The following is an 18,321-nucleotide window of genomic DNA, read 5'->3' as shown; positions in this document are numbered from 1 at the left end:
TCTCACCTGTGAAGTGGGTACATACCATTATCTACTACAGGATGTTGCTACCCTCACTGGTAGAATAAATGCTCGCTGAAGGTTGGCTGGGGTTATCACTGGTTAGAGCACTCAATCAGAGAATCAAATAGAAATGCATTTGGTTCCTGCTGGAGCCTGCTTTCTCCTGTGAAGTGATCTCAGGCATAGTGTTGCCCGTCCCTTAAAGGTGACGGGAATTTTTACAGGCATTAACGGATATGAGGCCTCCTGCCCGGATACCTGACCAAAGTAACAGTAGTTGTTCAGCGCCAAGAGCCTTACAGCTGAGTTAGGGACACTCCAAGGCACTACTGGTGGGGAGTAAGAAGGGTCAACTCTGGAACCTGGCCATCCCTGGAATCTGGCCATCCCCACCTCCACCCTAGTCTATGCGGTTAGATTTACCCTGTAGGCCAAATACAGCCTGAAGGAAGGGGTGTCTGGAGAATAGGAGGATGGGTCTGGGAGGGGCTGGCTTGGTAGTCTGGGCAGTGTAGGGGAGTGGATGGCAGGACAGTAAGAAGGGAGGGGCAGGCAAATAAAAAGGGCTGCGGAGGTCATGGGAGCAAGTGAGGCAAAGTGAAGGCCCACCAACGAGGAGATCTGGCTGAGATGCAGGGTTAGGACTTGGGGGTCCGCGAGGCCGCAGAGGGGGTTGGCCGCTGCCTGCGGTGGTGCGCGTGGCGGAGAGGGGCTGAGATAGTCCGCCCGACAAGGATGGGTTGGGAATCTGGGGACTTTAGGGACTTGAGGACCGGGCTGGGGGTGGTGAGGATGGGGAGGCAGCTGGCGGGGTTAAGGCTGACTGTCTTGGGGAGTGAACGGCAAGGGCGGGACTGGCTGTGGCTGCAGGTCCCTGACACCTGGACTCTGAATCTCTCCCACTGGCAGCAGGGGCTGGTGAAGAGAACACGGACGCCTCGGCCTTCACGGGCCATCCCGTCGGGGTCCCCGCGCCAGAGCCGGAACCGGAGGAAGTGATGGGCCTGAGCCAACTGCCCCCGGAGCTGCTCCTGGCGGTGCTGAGCCTCCTGCCCCCGCGCACGCTGCTCGGCCGCTGCCGCCAGGTGTGCCGGCGCTGGCGCGCCCTGGTGGACGCCCCGGGCCTGTGGCTGAAGATCCTGGCCCGGGACCACCGCGCCCTGTGGCCGGTCGTCCGCAGCTGCCTGCCGCGCGCCGACGCCGCCAGTGCCTGCCTCCTGGGCCGCTTCTGCGCGCGCGGACCCATAGGACGCAATCTCCTCCAAAATCCCAAGAGCAAAAGTGGGGAGCCAGGGAAAGGGGTCCCTCACGGGAGCCGGCGGGAGAGGCTGGAGGGGCGGGGCTGCACGGAACACCCATGAGACTTATTCCTGCTCTGGCAGGACTGGGGGGAGCTCGGACATAAACCTTTTTTATTTAACAGAAGGCTTCCAGAAATGGACCGTACCGGGCGTTCAGGATGGCTGGTCCCTGCAGGATAAAGCCGGGCTCACGTATGTGTTCCCTTTTTTGAGCACCTTTGTGCCCTCCTACAGGGAATGCCCCTACTCCCCAAGGGCCAGGGCGTTGTGAATCCTTGCCTGTTCTCATTCCATCTCTCTCCATCATTCTTAGGTATTGTTACCGGAAGAAAGTGTTGGACCTGGAGGAGGAGGGTCTGTGGCCCGAACTCCTGGATAGTGACAAGGTTGAGATTTCTGTCTATGACTGGTGAGTGTGATGACAAAAACAGCCCTTTTGCTGAGCACTGCCCTTTCACAGGTGACTCCATTCAGGCCTCCTAACAACCCCTTAGGATAAAGCAGGTCAGGAAATGACTTAACCACCATCAGAGCTTTTAGGAATTAGCAGAGTGCACTCCCTGAACCCCTCTCCTAGCCCCCAGAGGGAACTGCATTGGAAGATGTCAGATGGGGTCCAATACAGAGCACTTGGGCCCAACTTAGACTTGTCTGTGGATGCTCCTTGCTTTAGGAGGGGGCAATACCGGATCATGGGGTAAGCATTCAGATTCTGGAGCCAGAACTCCCAGGTTCACACCCCAGCTTTGCAGCTTTGTGGCCCTGGGCAAGTCAGTGTGCCTCAGTTTCCCTGTCTTCGTAAGACGGGGTTACATGACAAGCACACAGCCAGTGCTTTGAAGTGTGACTGTTTTAGGAAACCCTCATGATCCATGATCCTGTGGGAAAGTGTCTTTGAAGACCTCGAATTGACAAGCTCAGGAAGGGGAGGCGACTTTCCCTGGTGGCACAGCTAGGGCTTGGCAGGACCTGGCATTAGGTTCATAGCTGTCTGACTCCAGGGCTTGTGGTCTGAAGGGATGGTCTTCAAACTGGGGTCCATTGATGACCCTCCAAGGGATACATGATCCAGATGATTTTAAGGGAGGCAAATTGAATTCTTCCACAGTTTTATGTTCCCTGTTATAAACTGATCGTCTACCGATGCAGTCTTTGTTGGAAGAATGATATGGTTATGGTTTCCCAATTCCTATGTCACAGTCCTCCTCCATTTTTATAGAAAGCCCCTCAGTACAGCATACAGGCTGTAAAGAGTACTGGTGACACAGGCCAACTGACCATGTGAAATTTTGGTCTTACCAGATTCACCTTCAATGAAGACTTCATAAACTTCCTCTCTCTGAAAGCCCATCTCATTAGCAGATCTATTTACAATCAACTTCTGTTTTTAACTCAATCCTTTTAGCAAAGAATTATAGCATGTTTGTGTTGCTTTGAGCAATGGTGTGTCTTTTATAATAGTGATTCCCAAATTTTGCCATATATCATCTGGGAACATTTCAAAGCCTGGGTCACATTCCACATCCATTAAATCTGGGGTAAGAGAGCCAGCCACCAACATCTTTCAGAATTTTACAGCCAACTACAAAGTCGGAGGGTACAATCCCAAGACCACCTTCCAACGGCCAATGTGGGGGGTTCCTGCAACCACCCTCAGGTGCAGTAACTGACTAGAAAGACATAGAACTCACGGAAAACTAGTATACATGTAGTTTATTACAGGGAAAAGATACAGATGAAAATTAGACAAGGGGAAGGGTCACCAGGCAGCATCCAGGGAAGAATCCAATTCCAGACTTCTGTTGCCCTCTTGGGTAAGCCTATGGGAAGAGCAGTGCTCGGACCTACATCACTTCTGAAATGACTGTGTGCATACCAGCTGGGGAGCTTGTTTAGGGCAGACAGATTCATCGGGTAGGCACTGGGGCCACGCTCCCAAGTGACACTGATAGTGCAAGTTGCAAGGACCACAGCACCATTTTGGATTTGCATGCATGGGAGGGCCATTAGGGTGGAGGAGGCAGACACTCAGAGATGGGGCGGTAGTCTACTCTTCAAGGTCTCCCTTCTCCCACAGGCGGACAGACCGACAAGGCACTGACTGTATATATCAGCTAATTGTTCGACTTCTAGATGCCAACCAAGCTGTCCTGGATCACTTCTCTCCTAAACCTTTCCCCATCCGGAAGTGGAGAAACAGTGTCTCCCATCAGGTGAGTCTCTGACAGGGGAGTGGAGAAAGGATGCTGGAGCTTGTCATGAACTATTGCTGCATAACATTGCCTCCAAGTTTAGTGGCTTAATACCAACAGCTGTGATTCTATCACCTCTCCTGGTTTCTGAGTGGGGCTCTGCTGGGAGCTTCTGGCTCCAACTCTCATGTAGTTGCATACAGAGACTGGCTGGAGCTGGGGGCAGGGTGGGGTGCAGTGTGCACACAGCAGCTGGTGGTTGGCCAGCATCTCCTGGTTTAGTCTCAGAGCTTGGCCGTGGGACCTCTGTCCGTGGCCTAGTTTGGGCTTCCTCACAGCATGGCGGCTTCAGGCCAGTCAGACTGCTTCCTGGGGGCTCAGGGCTCCCCCATGAGGGTTCTGAAGAATCCAACAGAAGCTGCATTGCCTTTCTGACCCAGCCTTGGAGGTCACTAGGTGAAAGTTACTCAGCATCATGTCTATCACACTGTTGGTTACAAGCAAACCCGCCCAGATTCAAGGGGAGTGGGGATTAGACACCAACCCTGGATGAGGAGTGGTCTGATTCTAGAAGTACAGGGGGCACTGGAGGAGCTGTCGCAGCCGTCTGTGGGAAATTCCACCTGCCAGAAGGCCCCAACCTCAGCTTTTGAGGGCAAGGCCATGGCACAATGGGACTTACCTCTTTCTCTGCCTACAGGTCAGCCATGTGTTCTCCAACCTCAAGACAGGTGTCCGCTTTGTGTCTTTTGAACACTGGATGTGGGACTTGGAGTTCTGCTCTGAGCAATGCGGAGTCTATCTGACCAACTCCAGTGTGATTGTGAGCATCCGACTGTTCTAGCCGAGGATTGTTCTTGCAAAACAACCTGACTGCCTTCCAGGAGCTGTGAACATTGGCTGGGACATCTCATTCGTTAGTCAAGAGCTTATAGCTCCCTGGCATCCTAGGATCTCCTGGGTCCAGTTAAGGGTGCTTTTGGCTGAACCTGTCTTCAGGTTCTGGAAGTTACTAGAAGGGTTCCTCCATCAGATTTAACTGCTGCTGTTTCTCTAAGGCAGCCACTTGTTCTAGAGTGGAGACCCCCGGGTGAGCACAGGGAAATGCTGGAACTGGAGAGGACTCCTCACCCTCCCTCCAAGGCCCTTCTGGTTCAGCCCCAGTCCCCTCTGCCCTTGTCTCCTCTGTTTCTGCTCAAGAGGCTTTATCGCTGCCTCCCGGGAAGCCTCCTCCTCTCTGACTGGAACCTCCTCCCTATGGCTGAGAGAATTCCCGCCCCCGTGGATGGTGAACTTAACCTCCTGAGGTTTCAAGACTGGGACCAGGACTCACAGCTGAAAGTCACCTACCTCAAAAAATGTTTAGAGACAGATGTTTCTGCCCACTCTGTGAAAAGTGAAGTGGTCCCTGAGCCCAGCTGTACCCTGAATTGTATGGTGTATAAAATTCTTTTGTTATTTTGAAATTCTTTTGAAATATGGAGAGAATAAATGAGCAATATTTCTGCCAACCATAGGCATAAATGTATTATTTTGCCAAAAGAGCAGATCTTTTTAATAGACACACAATGTTACTGCCTTGATGAATACTTGGTTCAGAGTAAGTAGTGTCCCAGTTGAGGAAGAAAAACTCTTACAGAAGAAAGCACGAACAGAAGGTCTTCTCCAGTGGAAAGAGTGAAAGAGAGCCCTATTTCCCAACCCTAAGGGAAGCATCCCACCAAAGGTTATCAATCAGGGTTAAAAGCATTTGGCAGGCAGCAGGTGTGGGTACAGTGTCACAGCGACACCACGTTGTGAGTTTCTAGTCCTGAAGGTGAGAGAACCAGGCACTGGCAGGATCAGCCTGTCCCCACCGTAGTCCAGGGCCATGACCTCACTGCTGCTGGATCCCTAAGAAGTTCCAGGTCTCCTGATGTGATGCAAATGAGGTGTGCTGTGAGGTCCCCACCCTGAACTGCCTTCCCACCTTGCAGACACACCCAGAGGGGGCGGTGTTCTGCCAGGACCATCCAAGGGGACTGTGACAATTGAAACAGACCTAAGAGTCATGACCACATGTGATATGTGGTCCTGGAGTAGATACTGGTTTGGACAATTCAGCTCTGGAGGATGTTTTGGGGCCACATGTATGAATTTGAATATGAAGAATGAGATAGGTATTTATAGGAAGCGAAGGGTAGAGACCATTGCCAGGAAAAAAAGCCATCATATAATTTTTTTTGATATATATGTACTGTTGTGTGTTATATTGTACAGTATGCATATATGTAGGGGTGTGTATATATATGCCAAATTAAACTCTCCATATATTTATTTAAATATATTTATGTATTTCTTTGTTTCGTATTCCGGATATATGTATTTAGAAGAATAAGAAATAAAGTGTTACGGGGTTACTGCAATGCTGATGGGTGGATAGTGGTGACTTTTGTCCTTCCTGGTTTTGTTTATCTGAATTTCTCATTTTCTACCTGTGTGTTGCTCATAGCTGGATTGGCTGCAGGGTCTTTGAGGTTGTTAAAGACTTGAGCCCAGCTGCTCCCCCGACACCCAAGCTGGTCAATTCCAGGCTGGTGGCACCCTCCGCACATCCCACTGACATAATAGTGAGAGTTGATCCATCCCAGGGACAATCTACAGATCACTGATCTCCCATCCCTGCAGGACCCTCCAAGACATCCCTGTTCATCTCTGGGTCATAATTCTGACTTCAGCCTGGCCAGGAGCAGAGAGGCAAAGAGATGCTAAGTGAAGGCATTAACACACTGGATGTCATTTAACTATCTCCAGAGGTTGTGGCCAAGCCCAACAGCGAGACTCAGGAAAGAATGCAGAATAGAGCTGGGCCCATAGACAGATGAGCTGATGCCAATCCAGCTGTGAGCAACCCAGGTAGCGTCACAGACTTCCTCTGATTTCACTGGGGAAATGGTACACGTGTGAGGTGACGTTGCACCCTACCTGGGATGCAGGCCAGGGGACCAGAACTTGGTAGCCTGTGAAGCCACTTTGTTTTGGTAACTATTTTAAAAGGGCCCAGTGGATCTTTTCATAACCAGCAAGTCAGAGCTCCTGTTCCAGACCCAAATCTCTGGCCAAGAATTAACCTCCCCTCACTAGTAACATTTTCCTTTTGAGCGTTTTTTAAATATTCAATGGTAAGAAGGCTTACACTAGAGAAAGTTAATTGAACCCACCGAATTAATACATTTGTGTTATGTTTAAGAATCCTCTGGGATAATTGGCAATTAAAACATTTGAAATGTTTAAGAGAATTTGGCATGGGGGAAGTGTGACAAATTTGTCCTATAAATGTAAGCCTTCCAACATAAAGTGCATAATTGAGTAATTCATTATTTTAGGCTTGTAATTTTTCACTTAGATGCGAAAGAGAATTTTTTGAAGTGAGTAAACGGTACTAGAATATTTAAAAGATCTTGATAGTCTTGTAATTTATTAGGACAGTGAAGTATGTGAGGTTTGCTTTTTAGAAACTTCTGTTGAGCATCTGAAGAAAATTGAACAATTGAAATTTTTGAAAGCAGAACATTTAAGGAAATTTAATTAACAGATTTTTTTTTTCTTTTACTGTTCTCTTTTTTATAATATAAAGGGGGTTTTTTTTTGGTTTTGTTTTTGTTTTTTAGTGGAGGTACTGGAGATTGAATCCAGGATCTCATGCATGCTAGGCATGCATTCTACCTCTGAGCTATACCCTCCCCCTTAATTGACAGATTCTAAATGGGATGTGAAGCTGTTAAAACTGGAGTTGGTTGAACATTAATCAAAGATCTCCCAGAAAGTGACTGTTAAATTTTACTGGATTTATAAATAGACTAATATTTGGAAGTGGCGGTTTGAAGCTTAAAGAAGACAATATTTTTAATTGGTAGCTTTAACACATTGAAGAATAATTTATTTTGTTTTATTTGTTTGTTTGTTTTTATCTTTTTTCTATTGAAGAATAGTTTAAAACATGAAGTAAATCAGTCTTTTCCATGCACAAATGTCTCCCCAATGACACCAGAACACATGCATGAACACTCTGTCCTTATTTGGTACCTAGAAGCCATCCCCCTCACTGATATAAGTTACTGCCTTCCCCTTTGAGAAACAGTGCTAGACACAGCTAATTGTCCCCCAAATCCACCACCTCTTGGTCCACAGTTGTAGGACAGTCCCCAAAGATCCCTGCCTCCTCGTGTTTATCCTCTGCACAGTCTCCTCTGGAGGATGGGCTGGACCAAGTGACTGGCTTTGAACAAATAGAAAATGGCAAAAGTGATGGGATGTCATTTCTGAGATTAGGCTACAAAAAGACTGTAATTTCTCACTTGTGTGCCCTCTCTCACCCTCTTTCTTGCTTTCTTGCTCAGAGGGAAGCCAAGCTATGAGCTGCCTGGTGAACAGGCCCACATGGCAAGGAACTGGTGTCACTGGCCAGCAGCCAGTGAGTGCTGGGGGCTTGACAGCAACCATACCAGGAAGCTTGGAAAAGGATCCTCCCTCTGTTGCTCTGAGATGACTGCAGCTCTGGCCAACACCTTACTTGTAGTTTGGGGAGATACCCTGAGCCAGAGGCACCAGCTTCCTGACCCTATAAAATGTAAGTGTTATTGTTTAAGTCACTATGTTTTTTTTTTTTTGGAGGGGATGACTTGTTACACAGCAGTAGCTAACAAATACAATAGTAATTGACTCTTATTGGGCATAAGACCCTCCAGAAAGAAAACCTATATTTCCCACACTCCCTTGCAGCCAGGCATGGTTATGTAGGGTGTGGTAGTGGTGACAAGCCACCTGACCATACAGACAAGACCAACTCCTGGCAGGAAACAATATCCCTGTCCCTGACTGACTTCATGGGGGCAGAGCTATTTTATCAGCCTGGAGATAAATAAGGAGAGCAAAATAAACTTCTTTTGGGGGGGTGGGATGGGGGGAGGTAACTAGGTTTATTTTTATTTGGTTATTATTATTATTTCTTTAATGGAGGTACTGGGGATTGAACCCAGGAGCTCATGCATACTAAGCATGAGCTCTACCATTTGAGCTATACCCTCCCCCCAAAACAAACTTCTGACTTGGATCTCTGTTAGAACAGCTAACTCTCAGCTTTTCCCAACCTCTCACATCACCTTTTTTTTTTTTCTAAGTTTTTTTTTAACTGAAGTATAGTTGATTTACAAAATTGTGTTGGTTTCAGGTGTACAGCAGAGTGATTCAGTTATACATCTTTTAATCAATCTTTAATTTTTTTTTAATTTTATTTAATTCATTTATTTTTAATGGAGGTACTGGGGATGGAACCCAGGACCTTGTGCATGCTAGGCACATGGCTCTACCACCGAGTTAGACCTTTCCCCTTTCTCTCTCTCTTCAAATTAGCCTCACTCTCATCAATGATAACTAAGACCTTATAGTTCAGTGTGCTTGATATCTGTTTTTAGTTTTTTCTCCCCAAAACTTTACAGTTGTTAATAAATACATATTCTCTCCCATGAGTCATTGGGCAACTCATCACTAGCACACATGTCATTAGTCATATAAATGCTGCTTGTCTCTTTCTTTGCCCCAGGGAGGTATTGCTTATGAAGGAGAGATTCATTCGTTTCTTTTCAAATTCTCTTCTCATGGGTCAGCAACTCTCTGGTAACCCCAGGGCTCCTGGTGCCTCAGCTGGCCAGCATGACAAAAGCTACTGGCTGCCTTTCTTCCTAAGCCTGGATCTTCAAAAGTGATCCAGGTTACAGACAGTTGATATCTGGCAAACGCTGCCTTAGAGAAAACCATGCCCAGCAATCCCCGAGAAGTACGACTTGTGTAGGTGTGACCTGAGCCCAGGGCTTTCAGAGATTCCCCATGGTATGCCTGGCACCAACAGGTAAACCCACTGGCCTTAGTTCTCTGATTCAGCAGGGCCTCTCCTGCTAGGGGCTGGGGGTAGAGGTGGGGGGACAACTTCACATAATTATGGCAGGAAGCGTTTGTGGAGAGGCCACCACAACGAATCAGTTTGCAAGATTCAGTGTACACAAGGCCTTAGGAAACCTCTGCCCAGGGAAGGAGGCATCTGAGGGTAACTGTGGTTCTCATGCTCGGAGACGGGTCAGCCCAGTATGGTGATGAGAATGATGGGCTCCTGGGTCAGATCCCGGCTCCCCCTGCTCTGTGTTGTCTCCACCTGTATCTTAAGGACAGCAATGGTACCTGCCTCCGGGGGTTGCTGGGAGGATTAGATGAGATGACATTCCTAAAGCCCTTAGCCCAGCACCTGACACAAAAAAGTCATAATTACAGAATGTTATGGTGTGATATCGATTGAAATGATGACTACTATTATAATAAAAGAGCCGTGGGTAAGGCAGAGCCGTGATGTTCTGAAACGAGGTCCTTGCCACGGAAGCTGGACCCCAAGGAGATGAAACCGAAGATGTGAGAGGATGAGGTCTCCTCCATAGGGAACTTCCCCATCTATGTGGTCCTGCTGTGAGTCACTCCTTTTATTTTAGAGAAATTGGATCGCCTATGAAGAGTGGGCATCACGTGTGAATGCTTATGATATGAAAGCACCTGGTTACAGTTTCCACTCCCCGTGTGTAAATAAATAGGCCCAGAAAGATGTAAAAAGACTCTTTGATTGAATGGGACATAAAAATTCTACTTATTAAGAACAAGTTTGGCTCTGGTAACTGACATTTATAGCTAAAAGGCAAAACTACTTGGGAAGTGTGAAAAGACATTTTGTGGAAATAATAGACCTTCATGCCTGTAATAGTCAGCCTCTGTGAATGCTGGTGTCACTGTAAATGATGTCAAACTCTGTTGTCTAGCAAGCAGTAATTATAAGGGAATGATGTCTCCCCAAAATTAAATTAATTAGTGAATTAATAAAAGAACTGTGGCTTGTGGTAGTCCGAATAAATGGCTCCCAAATTATTTAGGTCCTCATGCCTGGAATTTGTAAATGTTATTTACAAACATGGCAAAAGGGGCTTTACGGGGTCTTGAGATGGGAAGATTATCCTCAATTATCCAAGAGGGCCCTCAAAGTGTCCTTATAAGGAGGGAGGCAGAGGGAGATTAGACTGCAGAAAAGTAGAAGGCAGTACGATGAAGGAAACTGAGGTTGGAGTGATGTGACCACAAGCCAAAGGGTGCTGGCAGCTGCTAGAAGCTGGAAGAGGCAAAAAACCCCAGATTCTCCCCTAGAGCCTCCAGAAGGAAGGCAGCCCTGCCAACGTCTTGACTCTAGCCCAATGAAGATGACATTGGACTTCTGACCTCCAGAACTCTAGGAGAAGAAATATGTGTTGTTTTATTTTATTTTTTATCATTGTTATGCAATTTTATTTTATTTTATTCCCTTTAATCAGTATGTACATATGTATGTATATATGTATTTATTTTATTTTTTAAACTTTTTTATTGAATAATAGTCATTTTACAATGTTGTGTCAAATTCCAGTGTAGAGCACAATTTTTCAGTTATATATGAACATACATATACTCATTGTCACTTTTTTCCCCTGTGAGCTACCACAAGATCTTGTATATATGTCCCTGTGCTATGCAGTATAATCTTGTTTATCTATTCTACATTTTGAAATCCCAGTCTGGCCCTTCCCACCCCCCACCCCCTTGGCAACCACAAGTTTGTTTTCTATGTCTATGAGTCTGTTTCTGTTTTGTATTTATGTTCTCTATTTTTTCTTTTTTAGATTCCACATATGAGAGATCTCATATGGTATTTTTCTTTATCTTTCTGGCTTACTTCACTTAGAATATCATTCTCCAGGAACATCCATGTTGCTGCAAATGGCGTTATGTTGTCGGTTTTTATGGCTGAATAGTATTCCATTGTATAAATATACCACATCTTCTTTATCCAGTCATCTGTTGATGGACATTTAGGCTGTTTCCATGTCTTGGCTATTGTAAATAGTGCTGCTATGAACTTTGGGGTGCAGGTGTCTTTTTGAATTAGGGTTCCTTCTGGATATATGCCCAGGAGCAGGATTCCTGGGTCATGTGGTAAGTCTATTCCTAGTCTTTTGAGGAATCTCCATACTGTTTTCCACTGTGGCTGCACCAAACTGCATTCCCACCAGCAGTGTAGGAGGGTTCCCTTCTCTCCACAGCCTCTCCAGCATTTGTCATTTGTGGACTTTTGAATGATGGCCATAATATGTGTTGTTTTAAACCACTAAATTTGTGGCAGTTTGTTCCAGCGGCCATAGATGATCCTCCAGGGAGATGACGTTGGGGGATTTGCGTGGGGCAGAGGGAGGGAGAGGATGGACACTTGATACTTTGGCGGCCTTACAAACTCCAGGGCCAACTACCCACAGCAATGACGTGGGCACCCACACTTCTACCAGTAAAGAAGCCAACCCGGCCCAGGCTCTGCAGACGCGTTCTCTCTGGGTGGTGTGTGCACTGAGATTACTTTCTTGGTGTTTACTCCATGTGTGTACCCACAGATCTGTGTGTGTGTTTCTGTCTGTATCTGCACCTGAGCACGTGTGCCTATACTTACACCTACATCTTTACCTACCCCTAGACTTATCCTTTTACCTCTGTCTATATTTTTTGTGCCCCACGTTCCCCAAAATGGGTTTTCTGTGTCAGGGAGGAAAAAGTTTTCCTTGACCCTAAGAGGGTCCCCAGCTGGGTCTGAAAATTAAACTGACAAGGACAAGTCAACAGGAGAAAAGCCCATAGCTGATTTAAGTTTTCTGTGACCCAGCCGCCTTCATAAGGAAATGATGCCCCAGAGAGACAAAGATGGGTGGATTCTTATACTCAGTGTGACGAGGAGAGGGTGGGCATGGAGGAACGGAACGGGCTCAGGAGTGTGAGGTGATTGGAGTAAACTTGGGAGAATTAGCAAGTTCTGCTTGTTAGGGTTCTTCTTGTCTCCCTTTGTCCTCAGACATAAGGATGCTCCTTTCCTAAGGCGCGGGGAGGGCACCTCTCACAGAAGGGCTTTATGACGTGTTTTGGGGAAGAAGGGCAAAGCGGGGAGGAGGTCAGAGTGATCACCCTGCTTCTGTTTTCTCAGACTCCTTCAGCTTAAACTATTCAGTCTGCCAAGGGGTTGTATTTGGGGGTAGTGTGTCCTGATCCCCCTCACTTGCAACTTTCCTTTCCCGCTCCGATCTTCCTCTATCTGAAATGTGCTTTCATTTTAACTCTTTGCCATCTAAATTGGCACATCATCCCCATGCAGAAGTGTTTCTAATTTATTAACTGGTCTCTTAGCCGGCATCACTAAGACGAAGCTGGCCAGGCTTGTTTTTGAGATTTCGTTCCTCCTCCAACAGTTGTCTGCAGGGCCAGGCTCTGGGCTGAGTGCTTGGAAAGGATGATCTCAGGAGCTGTCATTGCACATGCCCACGGGGCCAGGCAGGTCATGTGACAGGTGATGGTTCCAGGCAGAGCAGAATGCGGGTGGGGGACCGTGTAGCCCTCAGAGCAGCCTCTCTGACAGCCCCTCCCTGCATCTGAGAGTGCAGGCCGGGAAATGGAAGCCTTTCCATTTCTAAGAGAAGCTGGGAAATTAGGTTCTTCTGTGACATCACCCCTGCAGTTTTCCAGTGTTTGCAACAAATGCACCATTTTTAAAACACACCACGTGACCAGTAACCACAGGAAAGTGGGCAAAGGTCGATGAACAGACAAATCATGGGAGAAAAGAAATGTAAGTGACTCTTAAACAGAAGAAATGATGATCGACTTTCTCATCAGAAGAGAAATGCAAAGTTAAGACTGGGTGACTTACCATTTTTCACGTCTTAGGCAAAGATTTAAAGCATTAATCTTATTTTATTTTATTTTGGCAGAGCGGCGCAGGTAATCAGGTTTACTCATTTATTTGCTTACTTTTCAAATGGCGGTACTGGGGATTGAACCCAGGACCTCATGCACGCTAAGCATGCAGTCTAGCTCCACCCCAGATTTAAAACATTTGATGACACACTGAACTGGCAAACATGTAGGGGTTGAACATCTCACATCTTGATGGTTGAGAATAAAAGCTGGGGCTGTATAGCACTTCACACCTACTAGGGTGGCCATAATAATAGTAAAAAATGGAAAAGAAGTGTTGGCGAGGATGTAGAGAAATTGGAACCGTCATACATTGCTGGTGGGAATGTAAAATGGTGCAGCCACTGTAGGAAACTGATTGGTTGGTTCTCAAAGCATTAAATGTAGAATTACTATAACTGTATGACCCAGCAATTCCATTCCTAGGTTCATACCCCAAAGAACTGGAAACAGGGACTCAAGCAGATACTTGTAGGTGAATGTTCATAGCAACTTTATCTACAATAGCCAAAAAGCAGATACAAACCAAACATCCATTAACTGATGAAGGGATAACCAAAAGGAATTATATCCAGCCAGTGGAATACTATTCAGCCATGAAAAGAATGAAGTATGGATGCACTCTCTTCAAGATGAACCTTGAAAACAGTATGCAGAGTGAAATAAGCCAGACACAAAAGAACAAATACTGTATGATTCTACTATTTCATATGAAATACATAGAATAGGCAAATTCATAGAGACAGAAAGGAGATTAGAGGTCCCCAGCGACTTGGGGTAGGAGGGAGGAAGAATTACTGCTTAATGGGTACAGAGTTTCTGTTTGAAGTGATGAAAAATTGGGGAAATAGAGAACAGTGATGGTTGCAAAGCATTAGGACTGCAACTAATGCCACTTAAAGGGGGCTAAATTGGCAGATTTTGTGTTATATATTTTTTAACACAATAAAAAAATTGGCACAACATTGTAAAATGACTATAACTCAGTAAAAAAAAGTTTAAAAAAAAAAACCTGGGGTTTTATTAAGCCATACTGACAAAAGGCTTCAAATTTAACTGGATAGAAACAGGTCCTGCTCAGAACAAAGAGTGACAGCCTGCACTGCCTAAGAAGATGCTCAAAACACATGACTCTGTGGGGGTGGGAGCGTGACCAGGGCCATCAATGAAACCTGTCTGCTAGTTCAGAACCTATCCCGTGGACAGTTCTGAGGAACAACCACGTTGGTGGGCTACCGTGGTGGGTGTTCCCCCATCTCCTCACTGGTCCTGAATCATTGGCCATCCTGAAACTGACTCCACCTACACCCCAAACCTCAGTAGCCTTGAGGCAGTAACCCTGACTCTTTACGCTGGGTGAGTAAAATCTTACTCCCAGCGGGAAAGAAAACAAATTGCAACAACCATCATAAACAAATTCAAACCCATGGTGTCAGCACATCTGTGACGTGTGTCATCACAAGTAATTAGTTTTATAATCATTATCATATCACACGACTGCCTTGTCTATTTGTCACAGTATTTACAACATTTGCAATCATCTGATATCAGACTTGTGATGGGCTTAAGTGACTGCGTTTGGAAGGAGTGTTCAAATTCAAACGGCTAGGGAAATCTGATATATGAGAATAACTGTTTAACAATTTTATCAAAGAACAAGTTATAACATAGTTAGTATTCTTGTCCATACACAAGCCCCACAGATGTTGGCAAATCCAGCAGCGTGGAAAAATGTCTGCTCGAATATATTACTGGTGAGTCATGGGTAATTCTGCAGTCACTGACGAAATCTTATGCTCATACCTTTTTTTAAGTAGTGTGTTTTTTATTGAGATATAATTTACATAACAAAACAATGAATAATTTTAAAGGGTGTGACTCTGGGATTTCTAGGATATTGACAATGTTGTGTAATCACCACCACTATCTAATTCCAGAATATTATCATCACCCCATTGTCTGCAGTTCCCTCAGCCCCTGGCAACCACTAGTCTACTGTCTGCCTCTGTAAATTTGCTTATTCTGGTCATTCCCAAATAAATGGAATCAGTACAGCATGTGGCCTTAAGTGTGTGGCTCCTTTGACTTATAGTGATTTCAAGGTCCATCCATGTGGTAGAATATATCAGTACTTCATTCCTTTTTCTGGCGAAATAATCCCATTCCAATAATTCCATTGTACAGATACATCATATTCTGTTTATCTGTTCATTCTTTTATGGACATTGAGCTTGTTTCCATCTTTTGGATGCTATGAATAATCCCGCAATAAACACTTGTGTACAAGTTTTTGCATCGACATACATTTTCATTTCCCTACAGTGTCTACCTAGGAGTGGAACTGCAGGTCTTATGGGAACTCTACGTTCAACATTTTGAGAAACAGTCAGGCTGTTGTCCAAAGCAGCTGCACCATTTTACATTTTCCCCAGCAGCAGTGTAGGAGGGTTTCAATTTCCCCCACACCCTCAGCCACATTTGTTATCATTCCTTTTTAAAATTATAGCCGTGCACATATCTTGTGACCCGGCCGAGCCACTTTTAGAAATGTCTACTATGATGACACACATGGTGCACGGCAGTGCTGTTTGAAATAACAAAATATTAGAAATACCGTATAGTTTCATCAGTAAAGGACAAGAGAAAAACATCAGGTACAACCATACAAAAAATAAATAAATAAGGAAGCTCTCTGTAATAATATGGAAAAATCCTCAAAAATAAATTAAATGAAAAAAAACCATATTTTAAATGATAAAAGCAAAGTGTCAGGGGAAGGGTGTAGCTCAGTGGTAGAGCACATGCTTAGCATGCATGAGTCCTGGGTTCAATCCCCAATACTTCCATCAAACAAACAAACAAACCTTAAAAAAATCTGTTTCACTGGGCTAAAGTCTAGGTGTTGGCAGGACTGATTCCTTCTGGAGGTGCTGAGTGGAGAATCTGTGTCCTTGCCTTTTGCAGCTACTAGTAGGCTTACGGTCCCGTTATTCTGGGTTTGTGGCCCCTTCCTCCATCTTCAGAGCTCCTCACTCCCATCTCTGTTTCTGCCATCACACTGCCCTCCCTCTGACTGACTCCTCCGATCTCCCTTTTATAAGGACCATGGGGACCGTTATTCACAACCCATCCAGATAATGCTGGCTAGTTTCTCCAGCTCAAGGTCCTTAACTCAATCACATCTGCAAAATATTTTTTGGCCACCTTAGATAACATTCACATGTTCCAAGGATAAAGGGTTTGGGCATCTTTCAGGGGTCATTATTCAGCCTACCACAGAGACATCCACACCTGAGAGATTCCAACACGCTTCTGGCAGACAAACCGGGTAGAAGCCTAGGGGCATGAAGCGGGGTGAAGAGGTCACTGCATTCAGGAGAGGGCGGCAGGGAAGAGGGAGCCCAGCACCACCCGGATTGTAGGGAGCAGGCAGGAGTGAGAAAAGATAGCCAAGGCTCCCATAACAGTCTGTCCTTGCTTCCTGCACCTTCGCCTCCCCTGTCCCCTAGGGCATAGGCCATCCAAAATTCATGGGCAATAAAACAAGAATCAAAGGGTGGTTCCCTAAAGAGATCCAGCTCTCTGCCAGCCTGCAGTACTAACTAGGCTAGGTGCCGGCTTCTGGAAAAAGCCAGCAGTATTCTGGCACTTGTGGAAGAGGGGAGGGGGAGGGGCAGCCGGAAGTGGGGCTCCTGGCCCCGCCCCCACTCACACGGGAGGCCCGCGGGGCGGCAAGCCCCACACCCGGACACAGAGCTCCCATTCAGGCCGAGGCCGGCGGGGAGAGCAGGCCAATATTTATAACAGGAAGCACGCTCCCCTCACCTCCAGACACCAGCCTCGTCTCTCAGTTGAGAATGGCGAGGAACAAGCAAGCTCACCAGCCGGGAAAAGAAAATCGGCCTCAAGCAAGACAGCGCCCAAAAGAAATGGCCAGATCGGGCCCCAGTCAAGGTGGACGCCCTGTGTCTGGTTGTTAGGCCTCTTTGGTCTCTTTTTTGGTTTTTCATGTTGGCTTTTTTGAAGAGTCCCGGTCAGTTATCTTAGGTATAGCCCCAGTGTTCAATACTGATGATTTTATCATTACTAAATAGGTTTAACTCTTTTTTTTTTTTTAACAAGAATTCTGCACAGGCAGTTTTGCGGACTTCCTGTAGTGTCACATTAAGAGACCCTTGGAGTCACTCTGCCCCACTACTGGGGATATTGTTTGATCACTTGGTTAAGAGAGTGTCTGCCAAAACCCACCTCCGCCCTCTAGGTAGGTACATTCTTCCCGTCTGTAATGAGTAAGTCATCTGTTGGGTAACAATTCTGGACTGTTCTCCGGCAAACTTTTATCAATGGTTTTAACATCGTTTGATCATCCAAGTATTTTATTGGGGACGCCCTGTGTTCTTTCTTGATTCTTTTTTCTTTTAACTTTTCTTTCTTTCTTTCTCTCTCTCTCATTTTTTTTTTTTTTTGGTGTTCTTTCTAATTTATCTGTAATAAACTGGTATTATGCGTTGAAATAAATTGTTTAATGCCTGTAAACCTACATAATCTATGCAGTCTGCATCTGGTTCACTGTATCTATTTTGATAACGGTATCAAAAAAAAAAAAGCATTGCTACAGTTTCCTATCCAGAAACTTTCTTCACAAATTAGGCCCCAAACTCTTCAAGCAGTAAGATCTGCCTGAATCGACATCAAGTATTTATAACCATTCCACTAAGTATGTTTTTCTCTCTACACATGCTTTGAAGCAGAGATACCGTGATCATGGAGTGCTGCCCTGACCCTGGCTGGGAGTACTGCGGAACACTATATATAGTGTTACGCATTCTACTGCCTTCTAAAATTAAAAAAAATAAAATAAAAATCCGGAATCCAAGTCATCTAGTCCCAAGCCTTTCAGATAAGAGACTTTGTGTGGGCCTATACTAAAAATGCTACCAATAATACAATAATTTTACAACGTCCAACAGAAAATGCTTCGAAAGGTGGAT

At 45.6% G+C, this 18,321-nt stretch overlaps 1 protein-coding gene across 1 annotated transcript; it reads left to right on the top strand.

The window, feature by feature from the left end:
* Window positions 1-239: 239 nt before the first annotated feature.
* Window positions 240-4,340, top strand: LOC105093378 (F-box only protein 27). Its single transcript, XM_031459205.2, has 6 exons — window positions 240-270; window positions 913-1,284; window positions 1,427-1,496; window positions 1,618-1,713; window positions 3,382-3,517; window positions 4,197-4,340. The coding sequence occupies exons 1-6, from the start codon at window positions 240-242 to the stop codon at window positions 4,338-4,340; spliced, it is 849 nt and encodes a 282-aa protein (XP_031315065.2).
* Window positions 4,341-18,321: the final 13,981 nt, after the last annotated feature.

Source organism: Camelus dromedarius, chromosome 9 (assembly GCF_036321535.1).
Source record: "Camelus dromedarius isolate mCamDro1 chromosome 9, mCamDro1.pat, whole genome shotgun sequence".
In the NCBI taxonomy this organism is placed as follows: Eukaryota; Metazoa; Chordata; class Mammalia; order Artiodactyla; family Camelidae; genus Camelus; species Camelus dromedarius.
The sequence above is the reverse complement of the archived record's forward strand: the minus strand, read 5'-3'. Positions and strand labels throughout refer to the sequence as shown.